General features: G+C 44.5%; 1 protein-coding gene across 1 annotated transcript in view; it reads right to left on the bottom strand.

Annotated features, from left to right (window-relative positions):
* Nucleotides 1-24,617, bottom strand: part of Arsb (arylsulfatase B) — a 169,736-nt gene that overhangs the window by 117,106 nt on the left and 28,013 nt on the right. Inside the window, exon 4 of the mRNA XM_048455942.3 lies at nucleotides 20,964-21,171. Within this exon, the coding sequence (XP_048311899.3) occupies nucleotides 20,964-21,171 (208 nt within the window). The remainder of the gene's footprint in view (nucleotides 1-20,963; nucleotides 21,172-24,617) is intronic.

Below are 24,617 nucleotides of genomic sequence, written 5' to 3'. Positions count from 1 at the left end.
CCTCAGACTCTTGCCCAAAGAAGCATTAACCAGCTAGTTCCCGATAAGGAAGGGCGGCCCTGTAGAGACGGGCTCCCTGCACATCTAGGTTATGGTGGCCCTGTAGGGACTGACTCCCTGCACATCTAGGTTATGGTGGCCCCGCGGAGACAGATGGGCTCCCTGCACATCCAGGTTATGGTGGTCCCGTGGAGATAGGCTCCCTGCACATCTAGGTTATGGTGGCCCCGTGGAGATGGGCTCCCTGCACATCTAGGTTATGGTGGCCCCGTGGAGACAGACGGGCTCCCTGCACATCTAGGTTATGGTGGCCCCGCGGAGACAGATGGGCTCCCTGCACATCCAGGTTATGGTGGTCCCGTGGAGACGGGCTCCCTGTACATCTAGGTTATGGTGGCCCCGTGGAGATGGGCTCCCTGCACATCTAGGTTATGGTGGTCCCATGGAGATGGGCTCCCTGTAGGGACTGACTCCCTGCACATCTAGGTTATGGTGGCCCCGTGGAGACAGACGGGCTCCCTGCACATCCAGGTTATGGTGGCCCCGCGGAGACAGACGGGCTCCCTGCACATCCAGGTTATGGTGGCCCCGTGGAGACAGACGGGCTCCCTGCACATCCAGGTTATGGTGGCCCCGTGGAGACAGACGGGCTCCCTGCACATCCAGGTTATGCATGAAAGTCCTCCTGGACTCAGAGTAAGGTCCTGGACACCCACTGAGATGCTGGCCAGCTGCCCACCTACTCAGCACAGGAGCATCTGGAGTACGGCGGGGAGGGAAAGAACCCAGTGACACCTGGAGGCGCCTGCAATGGCCTTTGTCTTAGCATATGTGATTCCTAAATGAAAGCCCGGAGCTACTGGACACAATTGTTTTAAACTATGTGCCATTGTGCCAACAGGGATAGTTAGCAGTAACAAAGTTTGGCTCTGGCATCACCGATAATACGTTGCTTTCTGATACTCAAAAGACAATGGAAAATCGAGTGTAGTGTGCTTGAGTTTGTCCAGGTGAAGTGTATAGAAAAGTAGGGGCTTTTGCTTTGAAGGGATGCTGCCATCTCTCAAGCCCATTTTTGTTTTCCATGTGAGAAATGAAGAACTAAGACCAACATTCCGAGGAAAGCTTAACAGCAGAAAGCTAGTGTTGCATAATTTAAGGAATCTCTGTAATATTTAAATTTAATGCTGGTAATGAGGTCATCTGCCCCAGACATGCACAGTGTGAGTCTGAGCCTTCAACACACAAGTTCAGCTCCGATACCACACTCTCGCAGAGTCTACAGTTTTCCCTCCTACCCTTACTCCCATCTCTCTTGCAGCAAAACCTTCACCCTACCTGCAGTTTGTTTCCAAACAACTGTTTCTGTGTCCTGAAAATGGGGTTCTGAAGCCGGGACAGCCCTTACCAATCATCTCCTCCAGGGGGCGCTAGTGTCGATCCATGGAACAGCTGGAGTCCTTACCTCAACCTGGACCTTTGGAACACAGATTCCACCCAGAGACTACTGCTGCAGTATCCTCTCTGGCCAGGCAAGATGGCCCAATGTGACTCCACCCATAACAGCTGCATTTGTGAAACCCTACTTCTGTCAGCTTTTCTTCCAGGTGTTTTGCATGAATTCTTTCATTGGATTCTCACAGTAGCCCGGGTAAATCGAAGTGTACCATTCTGAAGATTGCTACGGACCGGCTCAGGGGAGCCACTCAGACCGTAGGGAATCAGGGCAAAGGCACAGGGGAGATCAGGATACGGCGAGGAAAGTGACACACAGACACTCTCAATGTTGAGACATGCTGTTGCGATTTACTTACTTCAGTGCAGGATTTATATATTTTTTACAATCAAAGAACTTGGCAAAGGCATACATCATCAAAACAGAAAAGAACAGCATAAAATAGTTTACAAAAAGAATCTTTGAAGATGCTTTGACTTGGGCACAAGGACTTCTGCTTTCTCACACTTTACAAAACAAACTCTCTCCTCTTGCCTTCAAAGAGATCACTGCCCTTGAGCTAGACCATCTTTATCAGTTTGCAGGTGGCTGGTTGGTTTGAGCTAAGTGACCTTGTGTGCCTGGGTGTGAAAGAGAAAAGGCTACTATCTCCCTGGGAAAGCTTTCTGCTAGGAAAATTCTAATACATAGTCTTGAATCTTTCTGAAGTTTACTTTATATCACTAACTTCAACTCTCCTCCCTTCTCAATTCTCAGGCTCAGATATTGTCAGCTTAGGCTAGGTCTTTTTCTTCCCATAAGAAAGGTTTCATAGGCCTTCTGTTTACAATTGCACATATTTCTCAGGCAAATGCCTAAAGCTTCTAAGGTTTTTCCTAGTAAAATTAACTCCTTTTGTTCCACATCATCAAGGAATTGTCCTAATGATGATTCTGGCAATTCCCAGAACTAGCTACTTTTTTAAGGCTTTGAATAATAGCGGAGCAGAATTCAAAAATAGTCTTGTTTGTATCCGCAACTGCCTGGAATAGTCTGATCTGTTAGCAATATGTAAGAATCATAAAGAACATACAGACAAGGGAAAAGACACACATATGGCTCCAAGGACAGCCAGGTTGAGTCAGTATTACTGACAATTCAGGTAGCATTACACCACAACTGATTGTCAAGGGACCGCCTGGAACACACAGCTCCTAGAAGCACAAATCCCACTCCTACCGGCAATATTTGCCCATCCAGTCAGCATTTCTGCTACACTGGCGAGACAGCCGTGGATGTAGCAGAAGATAAGCAAACTGATGTTGAGTAAGGGCATGGCCCTACCAGGCACCGATTAGCAGGCAGTAGAATGCGGATTTGAGCTCACGCCCCTCTGTGTCCAGAGTCCCTGCTGTCTCAGGCACTGTACCATACTGTCTTTCAGTTTCGCACCCATGACATTACTTGGACCTGGCTGCCCACCTTCTTCCCTTCCCCAGAATGCCAAGGAGTTGAGTCTATTGTAAACAAGATTTTCCAGAGAATGTTATACTGCCTGGGCCTGGAATCTTTCAGGCACATTATTTTGTTTCATCATTCATTTGGCTTGCACTGTTTTCTTGAGTTAAGATGTAATAGAAGGTCCTTGTGTTAGAACAAAGTCTGGATTTAGTACCATATTCTCCACAAGAGCAATGAATACCAAAAACCAAAAAGAGAAAGAGAGGTGGGAAAGATGAGGGGAGGGTTGTCTTCAGGGACTAATACTGAACCTGGCTGAACTCACAGCATGGGACTCTGAAAGCAAAATGCTGTCCTCAAATACCAGCACGTAAACACTGTTCTTTTCCAGATGTGTATCTTACTCCACACACATTTTATTCATATGTGGCAGAGAGAAATATCTACTGGCAATTATTTTACATGTGATAAAAATATCCTCCCTAGACTCCATCCCTTCCCCACAGTCTAAGTGTTAAGGAACACCTTGGCAGACTGGCTGCATGTCTGCAAGAAAAAGGCTGTTTATGTCTGCTCTTTCCTGGGTCTGCAGACATGGAACAATTATTATCATGACCCACGCTTTCTGATTCTCATTTATAGAGCTCTGCAGGATCCCCAGACAATGCAGCCTGTGCACCAACCCACGGGAACACAGTTTCTGCACTGAGTGTAGCAAGGGATCTTGCTGAAGCCTCATAATCAATTAATGCTCCAAGCCTTGCTAAGATATCAACAAAGGGACGGCCATCCAAGAGAAAAGTAAACACATTACCTCAGAGAAAATAAATGTCATTGCTTTTCAATCATATGCAGCAGGACAGGAAATTAAGTTCCTCAAGCATGTGAGCTGACAGAGCAGTGAGAAGGCCAAGGAAAGTCACATGACTTCAGGGGCCTGCCATCCCCAGAAAGGCAATGGGGATGAAAAACTGGCTTTTGTTTTGTTTTGTTTTAACTGTTGGGAGTATTGACCAAGACCAACAAATTATTTAGCTCTTTTAACTTTTAGATATTTTATAAATATCTATGTTTGCTAACTGAGGGAAAAAAAATCCATCCAAAAGTGAGTCATAACCTTTCAAGTTTTCAGAATGGTATGCTCTATTAAGAACAAAAGATATTTTAGTTCTTACACAGCCATGGTAGATTGTTGCAGAATATTAATTTAAGGTGTGTTACATTTCTTCCTACTGCTTTTGTTTACAATGCAAAAACATGTTCCATTTGTTTGATTATATAAAATTAACCTGTGGTCAGGAGGCTTAGTCAGCAACTAGCTGACAGGAAGTAGAAGGGGTGAACCAGGTGTAGTGAGTGTTCTGTAGTGGAGCTAAGAGAACACTCGTGGGTTTTTTGGGAGACACAAACAAAGAGAGGAGAACATCAGGGGTCAGCCACTCACTTACACTGTAAATGAAAGAAGGTATACAGTAATAGAGAAAGATAAAAGCCCAGAGGCAAAAAAAAAAAAAGCTGGCTAGAAACAAGGCAAGCTAAGGCCAGGCATTTCTAAGTAACCATAAGACTCCGTGTGTATTTACTTGGGAGCTGGGGGACAGGCCACACAAAAGAGAAAGAGTAAAAAGAGTAAAAGAAAAGCCAACAACATATTGGCCTTCAAACATGGGGCTATAGTAAAAGAACAACCAACTACACCAGACTATTGTAGGTTGGAATGAGAATGGCCTCCATACATTCCTATGTTTGGATACTTGGACCCAGTTGGTGGAACTGTTTGGGAAGGATTAAGAGGTGTGGCCTTGTTGGAGGTAGGCTTTGAAGGTTCAAAGGATTCAAGCTATTCCCCGCATATTCTTTTTTTCTCCTCTCCTCTCCTATCCCAGCCCCTACCTCTGTCTCCTACTTGTAGACCAAGATGTGTGCTCTCAGTTATTCTTGCCACCATGCCTTTGCTCCACCATCATGGACTCTAACCCTCTAAAACTGGAAGCCTAATTAAACGCTTTCTATTGTAAGTTGTCTTGATCATGGTATTTTATCACACCAATAGAAACCCAAACTAAGGCAACCATGAATGTAAAAGCTAGAATAGAATGCCACTGACATTTTCAAACTATTTCTGCCACTTGGGGTCTTCAACAACCTCACTACGATTGTTATTTTCACTTACAAAAGAAATGTAATTATTTTTAATATACCTCAGAGAAGAAAAAAATGTTGCAATGTATAAGAGGTACATGTTATTGAATCCGAAATGTTCCCAATATGCTCACGTTTTAAATACTTGGTGTATAGCTTGTAGCACTCTTTGGGGAAGCTGTGGGGCCTTTAGGGAGTGAGATCTGGCTGGCAGAAGTCTGCTGATGGAGGCAGGCCTCTGAAGGTGGGATCTGTCTGTGCTTCATGCTGAGCCTTTGCTTCATGGATGGGTGTGATGTGGACAACATCAACTCTATGCTTCTGTCACCATGAACTGCTTCTCTGCAACTCTGAACCTGCCCAGATGGATCTTTCCTCCGTTATACTGTTCTTCCCGATACTGTGGTCACAGCTAACAAAAGTGAACTAATACAGCACAAATACAGAATACTAGACTAATTAATGTTCTTCAATGTCCATGCTGCATAATATGCTTTCTTTGACATCTCTGATGTGAGAGTCCCCTCTGTGTGCTGGGATTACCATTAATGAATAAAGAAACTGTCTTGGCCTGTTGATAGGGCAGCACTTAGGTAGGCGGAGAGGACTGGACCAAATGCTGGGAGAAAGAAGGACAGAGTCAGAGAGATGCCATGGAGCTGCAGCCAGAGATAGACATTCTGAACCCTTGCTGGTAGGCCATGACCTCATGGTGATACAAAGAGTAATAGAAATGGGTTAAATTAATATGTAAGAGTTCTCCAGTAAGAAGCTAGAGCTAATGGGCCGGCCAAGCATTAATTAATACAGTTTCTGTGCTGTTATTTCAGGTTTAAGCTAGCTTGGCGGCCGGACAAGCAAGCGACCCTTCTCCCTACACATCTTAATCATTAGCACCAATACAGTTTGAAAGTGTTCTCAAAGTCAGAGCATCCCTGCTCCTAAATCTCTTCTCTCTCTCTCTCTCTCTCTCTCTCTCTCTCTCTCTCTCTCTCTCTTTCTCTCTCTCTGGTTGTGTTTTGCTCACACTAGCCTCAAACTTCTGAGAGCAAAAGATCCCCTGCTCAGTCTGACAAGTCAAGTAGGTACGACCACAGGTATATGCCACCATATCCAGTTTTCTTTTTAGATTATATTTTTTTTTGCAAATTTGTTATTAGTATTTTCTCTATCAGACAGAAATAGTCTTTTCCTCTTAGGCATAGAAAATCTTTTATTAAAAAGTGGTTATTATTTTTGAGGAAAAATCTTATCACATTACAGTAAACAAATTAAAACACTAAATTTCTCTCCAGAAGTTCCGAAATGTTTTTCCCTTCTCTGCCTATATCATTTCTCATTCTCCATTGCTAAAATAACAGCAGAAAACTAGGCATCACATTTTTAACCCCCACACTAAGTAGGCAGAGGCACGTAAATCTCTGTAATTTTCAGGCCAGCCTGGTCTATATAGGGAGTTCCAGGCCAGTGAGGGCTATATAGCAAGGTGATTTAAAAAAAAAAAAAAGACTACTAAAAGGAGGTATGGCTTTGTGGAAGTAGGAGTGGCTTTGTTGGAAGAAGGGTGTCACTGTGGAGGCAGGCTTTGAGATCTCCTGTGCTCAAGCTACACCCAGTGAGACAGTTCACTTCCTGTCGCCTGCAAGACATAGAACTCTCAGCTCCTTCTCCAGCACATCTGTCCACACACTGCCATGCTCCCCACCATGATGATAACATTGAACCTCTGAAACCGTAAGCTGCTACCTGAATTAAATGTTTTCTTTATAAGAGCTGCCATCATCACGGTGTCTCATCACAGCAATAAAACACTAAGACACATCGTGAGTCCCAATCTCAAAAAAACAACAAACACCAAACCAGTAGGCACAGGCTTGTTTCCTGGCCAAGTTCTTCTCCACCCCCATGAGCAGCCCTGAGCTGTGCAAACACAGTGCATCAGCACTGGGGCGCTGGACGGTGAGACCTGAATTCTCCTCTCCACACCCTGAGCCTGTGCAAACACAGTGCATCAGCACTGGGGCGCTGGACGGTGAGACCTGACTTCAGTGAGGCTCTCAGTGCACAAAACTGTTTCTGGGTTGCTTTCAGAGACCATTTGTGCGCCTTCTAAGCAAACTGGCCTTTCTCCTCATGCTTCCAAACAATGACTAGGAAAAGCACAGTTCCCCCAGTCAGCATTTCCTAATGACTCACAGCCCAAATCTGCCAAAAACAAAGAAAGGTACCTGGGGCAAATTCCTGGGTGGGCAGAGGGAGCCAAGGAGGGACTGTCATGCTTAGAGTTTGGGGGAGGAGGAGTGTGTGAGAACTGCCTCTGAGGATCCTGCAACTCATTATCCGGGAAGACTGCCCCTGACAGGTCTCTCTGCTTTCTTGACGAAAAGAGCTGACTCGACTCCTGGCCTGTGACGGAGATGTTCCACGGCTGCCGTGTGAAGACAGGCAAGTGTTGGGGGCCACACTAACTGCTCTGAAGATCGCCATCACTGGCAGTCCCCAGAGCCTGCCCCCTCCATACATGCTGGGGTTTCTGACAACAAAGCCAAATCTTCTAACCTCCTTAACCTCGCCTGCTGCAGCAGCCCTGTGGATCACTGGGCAATGCTGATCCCTGCTGATGGCCACTGACTCTGAAAGAATGGAGTCAATGACCACTTTTAAAGAATCTTAAACTGTCACATCGAGAGAGCAAAAGAAGAGTGGAGATAGGCATTGTGGTGCACCTTTAATCCCAGCGCTTGGAAGGCAGGGGTGGATCTCCAGGAGTTCAAGGCCACCCTGGTCTATGTAGTGAGCTCCAAGACCAGGCAAAGCTGTAAAGAAAGACCTGTCTCAAGAAGGAGGAGGAGGGAAAGGAGGGGGAGAGGGGAGAGAAGAGGACAGGTGGGGAGAGGAGGGGGAAGAAGGAAGAAAGGAAGGAGTAGAAATCTGAGTTCTTACATTTCTTAAGTCTATGGGATTGCATTCTCTTCAATGATGTGCCTCTGTTTTGACATAAAAATGTTTAAAACCACTACATCGTTAACATATTACTCTTCCCTCCTATGCAGACAAGCAAGATGCTGAGTCCTGGAGGCACGTCTTGTCTACTCTGGAGCTGTGTGCTGCTGAGAAGGCCGACCGGCTCAGTCACCATGCCACCTTCTTCCCGTGCCCCTGCATGTGCGCAGATCTATGCCCCCAACTGTCCTGTCCTCTTTTTCATTAGCCTCCCTACATCGTAGTGATTGTGAGAACAGCTTGATTTAGATCCCATGTCCTCCCTCTAAGCCGGCCTGATGGCCAATCTCTTCCCCAAACTCCATCATTTGTATCTGCCTCTTGTCCTAGAATTGGGTCCACATGAGTGCGAAGTTAAATTTCAAGTGTGTCCAGTATCTCTACTGCCCAGGACTCCTGCGTTCTTTAGCAAGCACTGCGCTAGCCATAAGGGACAACATATATTTTTGTGCCCATTCACATTCCCTTCAGATCTTTTTGGAGGAAAGTTCACAACCTCAGACCCAGGAAAAGATTCCCAAGGACAGGAACGATGCTTATGCCCCAGACCACCAACTGTGCCAGATAAGTTAAGAGACCATAGCTCATTTAATGACAGATCTCAGAATCAGTTTCTTGGCTAAATCAAAATTACAGAGCCCTGCCTGTTAACTATGGATTCCTATTGCCTCCCCTAGGAATAGTCTGATGACAACCTCCACAGAAACCGATCAGGCCACTCCCTTCGAGGACACAGAGACGATGTGTACTGTGCACACAAAGTATTATGGGGGCTGCACCCCACCACCCAGCCTACTCCATTAAACATAAAGTGAAACCAACATGAGATTTGACAATGACACTGCATGGTCACCAGTCTCAGAAACACGGTGTGCCATTCTCCTCACCCCACCTTCATTTATGATTTCATAAATCTGCAAGTATCTGACTATGTGATAAGACCACAGGCTGAACTGGCAAGAAAAGAGATCGAAGGCATTTGGCAAGTTCCGCAGCACTGAGATTACTTTTAAAGTTTGTTAAATTTTCAAAACAATTCTTTTAAAAAGAAGCAAAATCCTACATAAGGTAGAAAGAGCGATATGGACAGAGATGGAAAGGAGGGAAGGAGAGGGAGGGAGGAAAGGAAGGAAGGAAGGAAGGAAGGAAGGAAGGAAGGAAAGAAGGAAGGAAGGAAGGAAGGAAGGAAAGAAGGAAGGAAGGAAAGGTTGTAAGAGTCCTCTTGTTTGTTCCTGGCTGCCCAGACTCCCGAAATAACCACAGAAACTGTATTAATTAAATCACTGCTTGGCCCATTAGCTCTAGCTTCTTATTGACTAACTCTTACATCTTAATTTAACTCATCTCCATTAACTCTTACATCTTAATTTAACTCATCTCCATTAATCTGTGCATCACCACAAGGTCTTGGCCTACCAGCAAAGTTTCAGCATGTCTGTCTCCTGTGGAGGCTCCATGTCTTCTCTTGAACTCCACGCCCTTCCTCCCAGCATTCAGTTTAGTTTTCCTGGCCTACCTCTATTCTGCTCTGCACAGGCCCAAGATAGTTTATTAACCAATGGTATTCACAGCATACAAAGGGGAATCCCACATCAAGGAAGGAAGAAAATTCTGCTTTAAATTTTTTAATTTTAATTTTAAAAGTTGTTTTAGGTTGATTTATGTGTGTGTGTTGCCTGTGCACCATGTGCGTGCCTGGTGCCTGAGATGGTCAGAAGAAGGTACTGGATCTCCTGGACCTGGAGTTAGCAGACGATTGTGAGACATCATGTAGGTGCTGAGAAATGAACTGAATCCTCTACAAGAACGACTATTAACTGCTGAGCCATCTCTCTAGTCCCTGTGCTCTTTGGTCGTTGACTAGATGTGGCCCATAATGGAACAAAACTACAAACAAGATCACAGGGATTTTAGTTGGTTAAGAGTGAAAACCACCAGAAAAAAAAATAAATAAATAGACCTGCAGTGCCAATAATCCCGAAAATATTTCCTCATTAAGAAAGCATGAGAAAAGAGCCCTGTGAGGTTAGGGTTGCTCTGTAGGAGGGGAACAAAGCCTGGGAGGCAGAACTTTTATGTCCAGCATTTTGTTGCTGCTTTGACCCAACTGCCAAAGTCAGCAAGAAAAGTAAGTGGGGAACCCTTCGAATACATTCCTGCTATTGTTTTAGGCCCGGTGGGGGGGGGGGGTCTGATGCTCCTGCAAGCACAAGATGGGCAGCAGCAAAGCCAAGCACAGCAGGGCGGGTCCCAGTCAAGAGCCTCCACTTGGGTTCTCAGGCCCTCTCCTCAGGGAAGAGGCAGCTGATAATGTGTGGGAGGAAGAGCATTTGTGGACTTTCCTCAGCCAGCTCAAAGCACATCAGAAGGCCACAGTGGCCTCTGCAAACCCCACAGAGGAGAGGGATCCAGGATATACACGCCACTAGCTAGCCCTGGAACTCTATTGTCTTTGGAGCAAATGCTTTATGTATACAGCACCTACCACTGCCCTCAGGGAGAATCTGCACCAGTAGAATCAAATGGGAAAAACAGCTGCCTGGGTGCATCCGTAGTTAAAATTTAGCCAATCCCAGTTTTCTTCCTTAAAAAATAAATAAAATAGCAGCAGCAACAACAACAAGAGTTATACATTTATTATTATTTATTTACTCTATTTTATATTATATTATATAGAGTAAATAAATGTCCATTTTTATACTGTGGAAGAGATGAGCGTAAATAATGTGGAGCTTTTTGTCATTCAAATGCCAGTCCCTGCTCCCACCCCCCGGTGTATATGTGTGTCCTTTACCTACAGTTAATAACATCTCTGCTAAAAGACTCCAGACCCTCAGCACCTGCAGCCCACTCACTTCCTGCAGACTCATGAACCAATATCTCTTGGGTGTTCAGCCCTTTCTTCCTCTGGCTGCTTACACTGGGCTCCACACTGCTCATGGGCATTTCCATTAGGAGATGAAATCTGGGGTGGGAGGGAGAGAGGGAAGGAGGGAGGGCTAGGGGAGAACAATTAGCTCTTCAATTTTGCCACTGATTGGCAGGTAGAATAAACTCTTGGAAAGAACGACAAAATTCTCCACTTTTCAAGTCCGTGATAAATGCATGTTTTCTTCTATGCCGGTCCTCACCCAGTTCTTAAAGGAGGCTACACACAGCTTAAAAAGACGCTTTGCCCGAATGCTGCAGAGCCTCACATAGTTGTTTCAGCTCGCAGCAAGGCCTGTTCTCAGAGGGTGAATGAAGCTGCACTCTAATCCCCATGGGTGGACATTAAGACTTCCGTGTCATTATCACGCGGACGAACCCTACCGTGCAGGGAGGGAAGAGCCTAGGGTAGGGAGGAAAGATTAACCCAAGTGTTTACTCTGACATTATCTGCTCAGCCGGCCTAGGTATGTTTCAGTTTTTCGATGATCAGGGTAGACTGGAGTGCCTCCTAAACCCTCCCCAGCTCTAAGATTCTAGAACCCCACCCATCCAGGCAGGCCTTGTTCTGCTCCTACGTACTGAGCTGAGCTGTGTGCACCTTCATATTAGACCCCACTGACACAGAGGCTGTCAGACAGCCCTGAACTGGGTTCCACTTTCCACCGAAGAAGTGCTGTACATGGCTGCAGATTGTGAAGACCCTGCTCCAGGTACAAAGAAGACTGCAGCACCTGCTGATGAGCTGGCACATGTGCGTCTGTGATGCTCACACCACTGTCACTGTCTCCAGGAGACTTCTAGAGTTGACCATTTCTTTACTCCCTCTGCCTCTCAAATCTAGACATCCTCCCAGGTCCCATCTTTCTGTGAATCAACTCCAGGCTATTCCCACTTCCATTCTTCTCAGCTTCAAGCGAAGTTTTCTATAGCACATATTAACAACTGTCGGGACCACACAATGTAGAACTTGGTTGTAGCACATCTTCTACTCCTAGGGGCTTAAGAAATGGCTCAGTGGTGAAGACCACAGGCTACTTTTCCAGAGAACCTTCCAGAGAACCCTGCTTCAGTTACCCTCACCCCCACTCATTACCATCTATCATTCCAGTTCTAAGGAATCAGATGCCCTAGTCTGGCTCACAGGCACCAGGTATTGTGCAAGACATGCATGCAGGCAAAAAGAGACATACACATAAAATAAATTTTCAATTAAAAAGTTGTATACCACTAGCAGGTTGGGTCAGATGGCTGGTCTGATGTGGGTAATAATGGAAGCTTTCGAAAGCAGAACTCAGAATGTGCAGTCTCAGAGATCAGGTCATGACTCCTTCTATAGAAGACGAGCAGATAATGAGACCTCAGAGGATGGGGCAGAAGGTCATGATTTAAAGGTGAGTTGATGAATGAGTTGACAAGGAATGGTGTTGGGATGTTTCCATCCTCCACCTAACAGGCTTTGGAATCACACCTCCAGACAGTGTCAACCAGTGTACTTCTGGAAAGGGTTAATGGAGGTGGGAAGACACTCTGAATGGAGGCAACACCACCTGGCAGGCTGGGATCCTGGGCTGGCAGGAAGACAAAAACAGACTCAGCACCAACCAGCATCCTCACTCGTCTCAAGGGTTCCTTGAGGCTGCGGTTCACCAGCGACTCCTCAAACTAGTTCCTCATTTTCCTGGGGCTCCCCTCTAGTCTACAGAATCCTGTCATGGGAACAGCCCTACAGTTATGTTTGGACAAGACTATCACGTCAAGTAACACATTCAATAACATTTCTTTGCAGGGTTGACAGGTATGTTAAGGATTAGCCTGTCTGATAGGGTTGCTATCTTGAAACACTTGCAGCTCCTGGAGGAGAACAGATGTGAACAGACCAGACGCGTGTAAACAGGCAGGGGGTGGCTGCTGGCTTTGCTTTGACCCCTTCCTCTTATGTCTGTGATTTCTCGGCGCTTTCCTCTCTATATATAATCTTCCTTCATCATGACTCAATCGCCCATAAAGCTTGTGCAATGAAGCGCCTTCTCCCCTTGCCTCAGAGGGAACTTGAGCTCCAAGTTCTGAGAGGACTGACCAAAGGAGCCATCTTAAGTATGACCTTTAAAATGGAACACAAAGGGAATGCAGAAAAGAGCTCCAAATGATTTGAAAGTTTCCTGCAATTTAGTCAATAAATATGCTCAGTTCAATATGACCATCCATTAATTATAAACTCAGAGAAAGGCCACGATGCTATATGTTCACAGAAGCGTGAAGACGTTGATTACTTCGTGTTTCACCTGCTGGAAATTCAAAATATCAACAATGCGATATTCTTGCATCTATTCAGTAACATAATAAAAACCGACAGTCTATAAACAAAGGATTGAGAGGCATCCTTTCCTTAGACTTGGACTGAGCATTCAGCGTCCCATCAGAGAGACACTAAAACCAAGACCAGAGCCCTGAACGTACACTGGTGATTGTTTTCACTTGGTGACGTTATCAATAAATTAACACCCCCTATGAATAAAAATTTCAAGTGGTCCAACATGTTCTTTATACAGACGTTAACATGCAAAATCTCAAGGGGTAGCATGATCCATAGCGGGCTCAAGGACAGCTCAATCTTGTCTCAGTTTTAATCCACCTACTGTGACCTTTCTCCGACAGACACGTGTTCAGTGCACACACCACTACAGGGTGAGCGGTGAGGTGATGTGTGCAACCCGCTTCATGGACCTGACAGTTCTCAGCTCTGTCAGACATGGCCTCGAAGGTCTGGAGCGCCCAGCCACGCCGCTCTGCCTGTCAGGTGGCACATTCCCAGCACAGATTTCTACAATATTTGTAAGTCTGCCAACTGCACAGGCATCCCGAAAGCCGTGGGGCAGCTCTCTATTGCCAGCTACCCATTTTGAAGAGAATTCTCATAAAATGTCAAGGGGACTTTGACGTCAGAGGCCCTAGTTATGATTCCTTTCACTCTCACATAGTTCTGTGAACGCTCACACGATAAGTGCAAAACTTCATATTCTGCAATAACTTACTCTGTCTAAGCATAAATGCACTGCTGAGCAGGCTCTGGTGGTCTAAGGATGATGACATGGGCAAGACCCCTCTGCACGGTGCAGGGCTGAGCACCACAGAGCCTGCTCTGTGAAGGGCAACTGTACCTTGTAGTCAGGGCATCAGCCAGGCCTGCTTCACACATTCCCGACTCCCCCAGTCTACGTCCCAAGTGCACAGTGAATCCTTGGCCTGTGAACCTACCGTCACACAGATTACTCATGCACTCGGCCAGTCTGCACCTTTTGCAGTTCTTTGCAAACGCACCCTAATCTCTGGCAAGACTGCCCCTGCACTGGAGACCACAGGTTGAAAAGCTGTCAGTGTTGCTAGGGATAAAAATGTTCTTAGCCCCCATTCTGCTATTTCTTTTTTTTAATATTTATTCATTTATTATGCATTCAATATCTGCCTACATGTGTGCCTGCAGGCCAGAGAGGGCACCAGATCTCATTACAGATGGTTGTGAGCCACCATATGGTTGCTGGGAATTGAACTCAAGACCTTTGGAAGAGCAGGCAATGCTCTTAACCACTGAGCCATCTCTCCAGGCCCCCATTCTGCTATTTCTTAAATCTCCTGCAGCTCCATCTCTTACCCCCACTTTTGTCCTTTCACACCTCTTTCTTGTCAGTCTCCTAAAAACCCTGCCTGTTTTTAATGCGCCTACACACACACACACACACACACACACACACACACACACACACACACACACACACAGAGTTAACAGGGAGATTTGATCCTGCTCAACACCTGATGTTATCTCCCCAGCACTCGCAGAGGCCAAGTGAATGAACAAATGGTCATTTAACAGACAGGGAAACTGAGGCAGAACCACAAAACTCACTCACAGGAAAGCTGGACTGGAACTCTGATAATGTGATATCAGAGAAGGATTAAGAGGGTCACTGTGGTATAAAAACATGGCAGTACATGTGTAATGTGACAAACATTATTTGCTTATGGTAAAATTAACCCCATTACTCAGAAAGAGTGGCGTGAGATGGAGCTGTGGCCAGTAGTAAACATGCCTGAATCAGTGTGAAACTCTCAATTTGATCCCTAACATAGAAAAAAAAAAGTCCTAATCAAATCCATAACAGAATAACAGTAATCAATCTATTGTAACTCATATCAGTAGAGGCATGAAGAACAGAATAATTAAATTTAAGTTTGTCTCCTTAGCTTTAATGAGGAACCTAGGAATGAGTACATTTTCTGTTTTAAGAAAATACATTTGCTCATTTTTATCTTATGTAGGTGGATTTTGCCTGCACATGTGCACCATGTGTGTACATTGCTCACAGAAACTAGAAAAGGGCATCAGATACTTTGGACCTAGAGGCTGCCATGTGGGTGCTGGAAGTAGACCACAGTCCGCTGGAAGAGCAGCCAAGGCTCTAAGCACTAAGCAATCTCCCCAGCACCTACTTTTTCTTTAAGGGAAAGCTAGCTGGGAGAAGCTGAACGGTATGCTCATTTGGTTTCTGGCAGGCACATATGACTAACGCAACCATTAGCAAACATCCCATCTCATTTCTTCTTACACAGAGACCGCTAATCCCTCTCTGGTAGCACGTGAACACATTTCTCCTAGTGTGGAGGATATGCACGTGAACTTACACTTTGTCTATTCCTAGCAAGGGAAACTCCCAGGATCTCAATGAGAGTTACCTCAGCTCAGAGGTTCTCAAATTCTCTGTACAAAATAATTATGTGCAGCGTTACAAATTCCAAAGCTCCCAATCTTGGGGTTTAGATTCCGTTCACCTATGGGAAAGCACAAGAAACTGAACCTTAGAAAGTGAGGTAAGGGCCAGTGAGAAGGCTCAGCAGTAAAGGTGATAACTGTCAAATCAGGCATCCTGAATTCAAGCCCCAGAACCTACAAAGTAGGGAGAGAGAATCAACACCTTCAACCTGTTCTCTGACTTCCACACACAGGCTGTGGCATGCATGTGCTCACAAACAAACACACAAATAAATAAAAAGGTATTATGCTTTTAAAATTAAGGTGAGATCCATAGGACATGAAGTTAGACACTGAAAAGGGCTGGATTCAGTGACATTTAGTGGATGTGCAGTGTTGGGCCACTAACACCCCAGAAACGCAGTACTGTGAGGTCTTAAGACAATGACTGAGAAAGGTCACTTTAAAGGTCAGACGAGGGGCAGGTAACAGAGGATGAGACGCCCTGTGGACTTCTCTCAGATTATAAGGGGAACTTCAAGAAGACAGCAAACACCTCTCAAGCCTAACCTAGAACCTGCCCCTCTCTGGCATGGAGCACAAGCTGGACACCAAGAGACTGGTGCATTTTGTGGTCTCTCTAACACATCCAACGCTCACCATCTGGATGCACAAACCCTTGAGCACTTACAAGGAAGAGAAGCACTAAGTAGTTAGAAACTGGAAAAGATGAACCACGTGGTTTCAGCACAGGCCCTCTCTCCTGGGGTGCAGCCACACTGTCATGCTCGTTACTAAATGCGACCTCGGGGAAAAAAACTGTCTAGAGAAGCAGAAAACCCTTTGGAGAAAGAAACGCAAATGAGGTTTCTCCTGAACGCCAAAGCCGAAGTGAGACTAGCTGTTCTGGGAAGAGCTGGCGTAGACATGTACAAAATGACACTGTTTCTTCTTCGGAGTCTCCTGGTCTAATTCAGTGGTTCTCAACCTGTGGGTCGCAACCCCTCAAAGACCACTGGAGAACACATATATTTGCATTACAATTCATAACAGTAGCAACATTACAGATATGAAGCAGCAATGAAATAATTTTCACCATTATGGGTCACCATAGCATGAGGAGCCAACCATATTAAAGAGTCACAGTGTTAGAAAGATTGAGAACTACTGGTCTAGCTGACCAAGAACTGGCTCTCACTCCTGGAGTTTAGCAAGTAGAAAGATGAGCCCTAATGAAGGGAGTCCAGGCTAACATCTTGTCCTTTTGACTGTGACGAACACTGCTTCTTTTAGGCAATATCTAGCTAAAAATAAACAGAGAAAGATGGGAACTAATCATAGCTCAGGCATGACAATAGGAAATAGCTTATAATCCTAGAATCATGAAAAGTTTCACAAAGTTTAAGGCCAGGGATGCTGTACTGAGGAAACAGGGTTAACCTGAGCTACGTGGTCTCTGGACGTGAGCCACTCCACCTACTTGAATGAAGGCAGAAGAAAGGCTAGGAGTGCTAATTTTGCACATAACCAGAGAAAGAGTTATTACCTCTTTACCCTTATATATGTAGTTAAGAGGTCTTGATCACTTCTAGAAGATGGGATGGGAGGAAGAAAGGGTTTCCTGGGCTATTTCCAAAAGTAAAACATTAATAGAATGGAGTTGAGGGGAGTCAGGTCACGGTGACCTGGGCTGGTCAAAGGACCAATGGCCAGAAGGGAAGGAAATGGCTTCTGCTGGGTGGAATACACTTTGCTCCTAGAGAGCCTGGGAACCCAGTGAGCTGTGTCTATCAACCTGATCCCAATCACAGATGTGGGACAGAATTAGCCAGGGCACAGAGAGATGGTAACACGTACTGTGCACATAGCCTATACATCACTACATTGGGAGAAAGCTGGCAATGATTCGGCATAAAAATAAAGACTTTAAAGTTCTCAGAAAGATTTAGGGAGAGGCTGGCTTTGGGAACTGATGCTCAGAATGCCAAGAAGGAGATAAAAGACAAGGAGATGAGCTAAAAGGACAATCGATTAGTAATTGGATATTGACCCCAGTAGATCTTAAGAATTCTGGCTCTCTCATGTCTGACATGTAGCTAATCTCTCAGCTTCTTGAAGTTGGGGTTCTTTCTTTGATAAAATGGAGACTGGGAACCAGCTCACAAAGCAACCTTGAGCTGCCCCACATTCATTATGAGCAAGGGCAGCGTAAGTGGAGGCAAACACTAGAGGGTGCCTGGGTGTGCAGTCAGGACTTAACACAGGGGTCATTTCTACTATGAAACCGGGCAGAGAAGGGCACAGAGCAAAGAAGGGAAGGAATGCAAAGGTATTAAAAGCACAGTCACAAATAATCTCCACCAGAAACACTGATGGACAGAGCCAAAACAGCAGAACCTCCAGCTGGTAACACAGGCACGAGAGACTGAGGGAAAGGACAGAAGCACAGTAGGGAGTGAGAGAGACTGGGGAAAGACAGAAAGCCAAAAGGGGATAAGAAAAGAAGCTGGATTAGCAATCCAACCTATTGAAAGTTTGATTTCCCCCTCCCCAGTTCAAGCAGACCAACGTCAGCAAGCTAAATATGGGAAACTTCCCTGGGATGGAGAATCATCTGAAGGTGGAATCAAGGCAGGCACTATATCTCAGGAAAAACTAATCTGAAAACATTTGGAGACTCAATCGAAACATAAGTAAGGAAAAATGTAAACTATGGAGATAACCTTTAAAGAGCCTCCAAAAAAGGCTCAAGGGAGTGCCCATTACTCCAGATCATAGAAGAGATGGGAAACCATCCCAATTATTTTATCACGTGATTCAATCAAGACAGCAAAGCCTGCCAGTGAGAAAGGAAACAATCCTACTCTCACTTGTGAACTGATGCAAAAATCCTAACTAAAACTCCACCGAATGAAATTTAGGAGCATTATTAAAATGTCTAGGCATCACCAAGCTGCATTGAGCCCCCAAAGCAAAGATGACCTAGGATTAATACATCTGTTAAGACATCCTATCAGGAAACAAGAGCCCTATTTTAAGGTAATCACCATGTTTGCAGTGAAAAGCTTCAAATATTATTTTTGCTAAATTGAATAAGATGTTCAGATGTTCATAAAATGTTCAACTCTATTTTAAAATACACATATCTGAAATCATGACACAAAAGAGACATTGACTTTTAAATATTTTCTCATTCTCATATATCACACAAAAAAATTATTCCAGCTCTTCCCAGACATCCTTGATACCCATATTGCTATTCCTATGAGAGTCACTGAGATATTTAACAGTTTCCAGAGTAAACATCTTCACTTCTGAGCACTCTTTAGTTCATAAGTAACATATTGATCCATATTCAGGAAATCACTGTTCAGAAACCATGTAATCATGATTTCTGCAACAAGGCTTGGGGTTTTTTTTTTTAACTTATAGTCTCCAATTTTTGCGGTCATTTCCAATTAAATTTCCAATAAATCGGTGTTGAGCATCCTGGACTCCTTTTCCAAGTGTTTCTAGAGACTCCAGGCCTTCAACACCAGATTGATCAAAAATGCTATAGAGGGATTTTTAAATGAAGTAAACTGAGGTTGACCCCCCAGATTATAAAAGACCCCGTAAAGGGTTACAGATAAGATGTCTTTCTTCTTTTTTTCTTTTTTGTGAAAAAAATTATCTTATATTCAACCCTTATCAATATAGGGAACACTTAGAAAACTATAGTATTTAGAGGGCACTAAAGCAACCACACAAGCTGCTCACACAACCACCGACTGACTCACTGTGCCCTGCCCGGCTCCTCAGCAACCTGCTGCTGCGGCCCACCATGGAGATAGTTCTGCTGTGTCGGGAGTTGGAAGAGAACACAAACATTATCAACTCACCATGGATGGTGATGAGTACATATAGTCCAGCACCGAAGAGGCTGAGGCAGGGGGACTGAGAATTCAGACCAGCTTGGCTATATGGCAACAAGATCTTGTCTTAGATAAACAAAGATTGCCATCGTTGAGGCCAGAAAATGCTACAGAGCCTGAAACAGAGAGTCAGAACTGCCCAGATATGGCAGTGTAACTGTGGGCTAAGTATTAACTTCTGCAAGATGAGGGAACAGTCCTCAGGGAGTGAATTGCTATGAGGGTTATTTGAACTAAACACGCGAGGCTCTTGAGATTGTCTGTATACAGTAAGGGCTCAACCACACTAGATTTGACAACTATGCTTAACTAAAAGCAAAGCAAAACATCAGAACAACAGAAACAACTACGAGGCCGGCAAGATTAATTCTTCGTCATGTTGCCTCACCCCCACCCCCACCCCGTGACTTTTCAGAATAGCTCACTGGATGACAAGCCCCGATCTCACACAGAGTTTCCAGTCAACGGTTTTGGTATTAGCCAAGGTCAACAGGATGTGAAGAATTAACTCACTTGAAAGGCTGACGAAAACAAAAATACAAACCTACAAAAAAACCCTTTAAAATAGAGTGTAAATTTAATGATGTATATACATACATGTATCATACATGTTTCAAACACACCTAGAGTGTGGCTAGTTAGGATTTTGCATAGAGAGGTGGATGGGCTCCACCTGGACCAAAGGTGGAGGACACTTGGTCTACTGCTTAAATCATGTTAATGAAGTCTATTGCCTCCCCCTCCCCTGGAGTGAAAATAAAAGTGGGTGGGTTCAGTATTCACCGAATTTCCCTCCTGATGCTGTTCTGTGGTTTTGTCTCTTATTTCTCTTATATCTATATTCACTTTGCTTAATAATTCTAATCCTCACGTTCCTACCTGGGAACATATGAATTTTGTCGAGGCTGGACCCCAACACTCTGGCCTAAGTTTAATTGGCTCCTTTTCTATCCTGGCTTTACAGTGCCGCAGACTGTCTCTGCCCAGACATAGCCCTTCAGTTAGCAACAGTGGTAGTCACAGAAGATGGCTGGCCTGGTGAGGCACTCTGGGGACTTGCCATCCTGACGCCCTGTGGATGTGCTGTGCCTGCTAATGCACTCAGTGAGCGCTGGTCTTTGAGCACACTCCTAGTGTATTCTGAAATATTAACGAAAGGAGACGAGGTATGTAATTCTGTTTCCTTATTCACATTGTGACTGCGGTTCCACTACTGCAGTTAGCGCTTGTTTTCGTAAGGAAATGCTAACTGCTCCAATCTGTTTTCATTCCGCCTACCGAACGCCACATCCTAGGCTTTGCCAAGAGATGGATTGCCTACTGGCAGACTGACCTGTGGAGAAGATGAACACCGTGTTGTTCCAGAGCCCATGGTTTCTCAAGGCTGCGGTGACATTTCCCACTGCTTCGTCCATGAGGGACACCATCCCTGCATAAATACGTCTGTGCTTATCTTGGATAAAGTCGTACGGCTTCATGTACTCCTCGGGGACCTGAAGGGGATCGTGGACCGACTGGAGAGCAAGGTAGAGGAAGAGCGGCTGCAAACAGAGTTTGGAGACTGCAGTTAAAAGGGAACGGAGGCTTTCGATACAAAACATACAAAACATGAGACAGTTAGGATTTATCAGTTCATATCAATAACTTCAAGAACCTACAGAGGGCTCCAAAAGTATCTGCGAATCATATCTGTGGTAAGGAACCCACATCCAGAATACATAAAGTCAACAATAAAAGGCAACTTAGTTCAGCACAGAGAATTTAAATAGGTATTTCTCCAAAGATGTAACCAATGTTCATAACCAGGGACTGCAAAACAAAAACTGCACTGAGGTGTTATTTCATGTCCGTTTGGAGGCTTAGAGCATTTACAATAGCAAGCACTCATGTCGGCGAGGCTATAGAGAAAGCGGAATCCTCGGATGCTCTTGTAGGAATGTAAGTGATGTCTGCAGACACCGAAAAGCAGTGTGAAGGTTTTAGTGTTACACAGCTACCTTACAACCTGGCCTTCCTATTCCAGAAAGCCATGAAAACACATGTTCATGTAAAATGTACATGGATGCCCACTGCACCGTTATTCATAGTGGCCAAGAAGCAGCAAAACTAAAATGTCCGCAAATCGGTGAATGAATAAATAAAATTCAGAATAGTTTTGGTCATGGCGCACACCAACAATACAATCAGTGGCAAGACAGTCGGGCTTTGAAAACATGAAAAGAGCCAATCAGGGACCACATCTCGCGTTGCTACATTGATCTGAATATTCTGAAGAAGAAAGTCTATAGAGACAGAAACTAGGTGAGTGGCTGTCCGCGGCTACAGGGAATTCTGGGACAGAATGATGATGAGGCACTACTAGCGGGCAGAAATTACCCTCCAGTGATGAAGTATTTTAAAAGCAGGCAGTAATGATGATTAAATGTTGCTTAAGATTCCTAGTTAACTGTATACTTTAAATGGGTGAACTTTATGCTATGCCAATTATGCTTTGGCAAATATGTTCAAAGATGACAAAGGACCCAAAACATGAGAAAAGACACAAACCATAAAGGTCAAAGTCCTAGAACAGGATGGAAGGTTCAGACCCAAATAAACAATAATATCAACAACACACCATATATTAAATGCTTTATATAAAATACATTCTGTTGACTGTCTGGCCACTCCATGCCATTTAACACCCAAAGCCATCCTGTTATGTCCATTTTACAGGTGAGTTAACTAAGCTTCAAAAGGTTAGATAGTATGCCCACATACCACTAATTGATGAAGTGTTTCCTACCAGCAACCTCACTATTCTGCTGTTGACATGCACCAATAGATAAAATAAAAATAAGGAGATGTTTATAAGGTTTTTAAACACGGTTTTTGAGGAAACAATGTTTTGGTAGTCTTTGATATTGAGCCAAATAAATGTAAGGCCAATTTAGTTCCTGGGAGTAGGAAGTATGTCCACAGGTTGTTTTTTCTCTCATGCCAATCTGCAGCATCCAGCATCTGTGGTACACCTAGTCAGCCATTTCTCCTTAGGGGGCCACTCTGCAGCTATCCCCTGCACTGGGCCTTGCAGGATTCTCCAATGAGCTGAAAACCCTCAAAGAGACAATCAATGACTTCAATCCAAGAATAAGCACATTATGCTATTAGAGTAGTTGGGGCATTTAAATCATTAATTAAGGAGGCAAACGGCATATGAGAGGGACTCACTTCCTTTTTTATTTTTGTAAAATTGTTTTAAACAACACATACATCCCTTTGAGTGTGTGCCCTTAAGTTAAAGGGGTGCAGACACATGGTAAGAAGAGCTGTTCATACAGGACGCCCAAACAGACACCCAAACGCTTATCTGGAGTTCAGATATTGCAAGTTACATGTTGGACATATATCCATGAAAAAAAAATATTTCAAATCCCCATTTGTAAACGCTATACTACAAGTTCTAACACCAGTTTGTTCTGCCTCTGATCCTCCACACACACTTTCCACTCCATCCACACGGGTCATACTGGCACTCTGGGTCCCTCCGGACCATGGAAGGATGTGGGGGGTGGGGAATTCAGCCTAAGCCCTGGCAGTGCTCGACGCTCTGCCTTGGAAGTCTTCCTGACTTATTCTTCAGCACTAGACTGGCCAAGTCCAGGCAGAAGCCACGGTGTAGAGGGGGACAGGACTAAAATTCACAAGGCAACCATAATTTGCAGCCCACATAAAGTGTTAAAATAAAAGTCACATGAAAATCATCGGACACTTTGTTAAGCTGGGCATGGTGTCCTATGCTTGTAATTCTAGTTATCGGGAGCCTAAGGCAGGAGGATCGCCATGAGTTTGAGGCCATCCAGGGATATAGTGAGTTCCAGCCCAGCCTAGACTACAGTGTGAGACATAAAACACTGTAGTATAGGCTACATATCTAAATTAATTCATTAATAATTCTTGAAAAATTAGAAAAAGGTGTGGACTTCTGGGAACAGACTGGGGGTGGGGCAGAGAAGCCAGTCTGTTCATTTCCTAGGCCTCTGACTGAGAATTTCTTGGGTGGATCTGATTGGCTCTGCTGAGAATGAGCACATATAACAACTTACTATCAGGCAGGCTCCGCCCTTCCTTCAGCCAACTGTGATGTGGAAAGAGGAACATTAGGGCAGTTTCCCAGCTGTTTGAGGAGGGAATCTGAATTCTATGGCCTGCCCTGGGGAAGAGGAGTCCATCCCACTGACCTGTCCCTGGGGAGAAAGCAGCAGAGGACATTGAGGCTCATCCACTTGTCTCTCACTGGAAGTATCCAGCACACCACTGTACTGTACTTGGGGGTCACCATTATCTGGGCACACAGTGATGAATACAAGAGCCTGTAGGTTTGATCTTTTTATGGTATCCCATATTTCCTGGATATTTTGTGTTAAGCTTTTGTTAGAGTTAACGTTTTCTTTGACCGATGAGTCTATTTCCTCTATTGTATCTTATGTGCTTGAGATTTTTTCTTCCATCTCTTGTATTCTGCTGTCTTTGCTTGCATTTGTGGTTCCTGATCATTTTCTCATAATTTCTGTTTTATATTTCCCTCAGTCTGTGTTTTTCTTTATTGCCTCTACTTCAGTTTTCAAGTCTCAGATAGTTTCTTTCATCTGTTTGATTGCTTTTTCTTGGTTTTCTTTAAGGGATTTGATGATATCTTCCAATTTTTTGTTTGTCTTTTCTTCCATTTCTTTGAGGGAATTTTTCATTTGCTCTTTAAGGGCCTCAAATATTCTCCTAAAGTTATTTTTAGCTCATTTTCTTCTGCTTCATTTATATTTGGGTGTTCAAGCCTTGCTGTTGCAGGGCCAGTAGTTTTTGTTGGTGTCAAGTTGCTTTTTGTGGTGTTGAGTGTGTTCGTACCTTGTTGACCCTTGTTTTCCTCTGATTGGTATAGCCGGGGCTGTATCTCTGGTGATCAGTCTTCCAGGTGCCAGTGGATCCAAGGCTCAGATGGTTGTTCCTCGTG

This window comes from Myodes glareolus, chromosome 15, assembly GCF_982192425.1.
Source record: "Myodes glareolus chromosome 15, mMyoGla1.1, whole genome shotgun sequence".
NCBI classification, from domain to species: domain Eukaryota; kingdom Metazoa; phylum Chordata; class Mammalia; order Rodentia; family Cricetidae; genus Myodes; species Myodes glareolus.
Note: the sequence above shows the minus strand (reverse complement) of the source record. Positions and strands in the feature narration are given on the sequence as shown.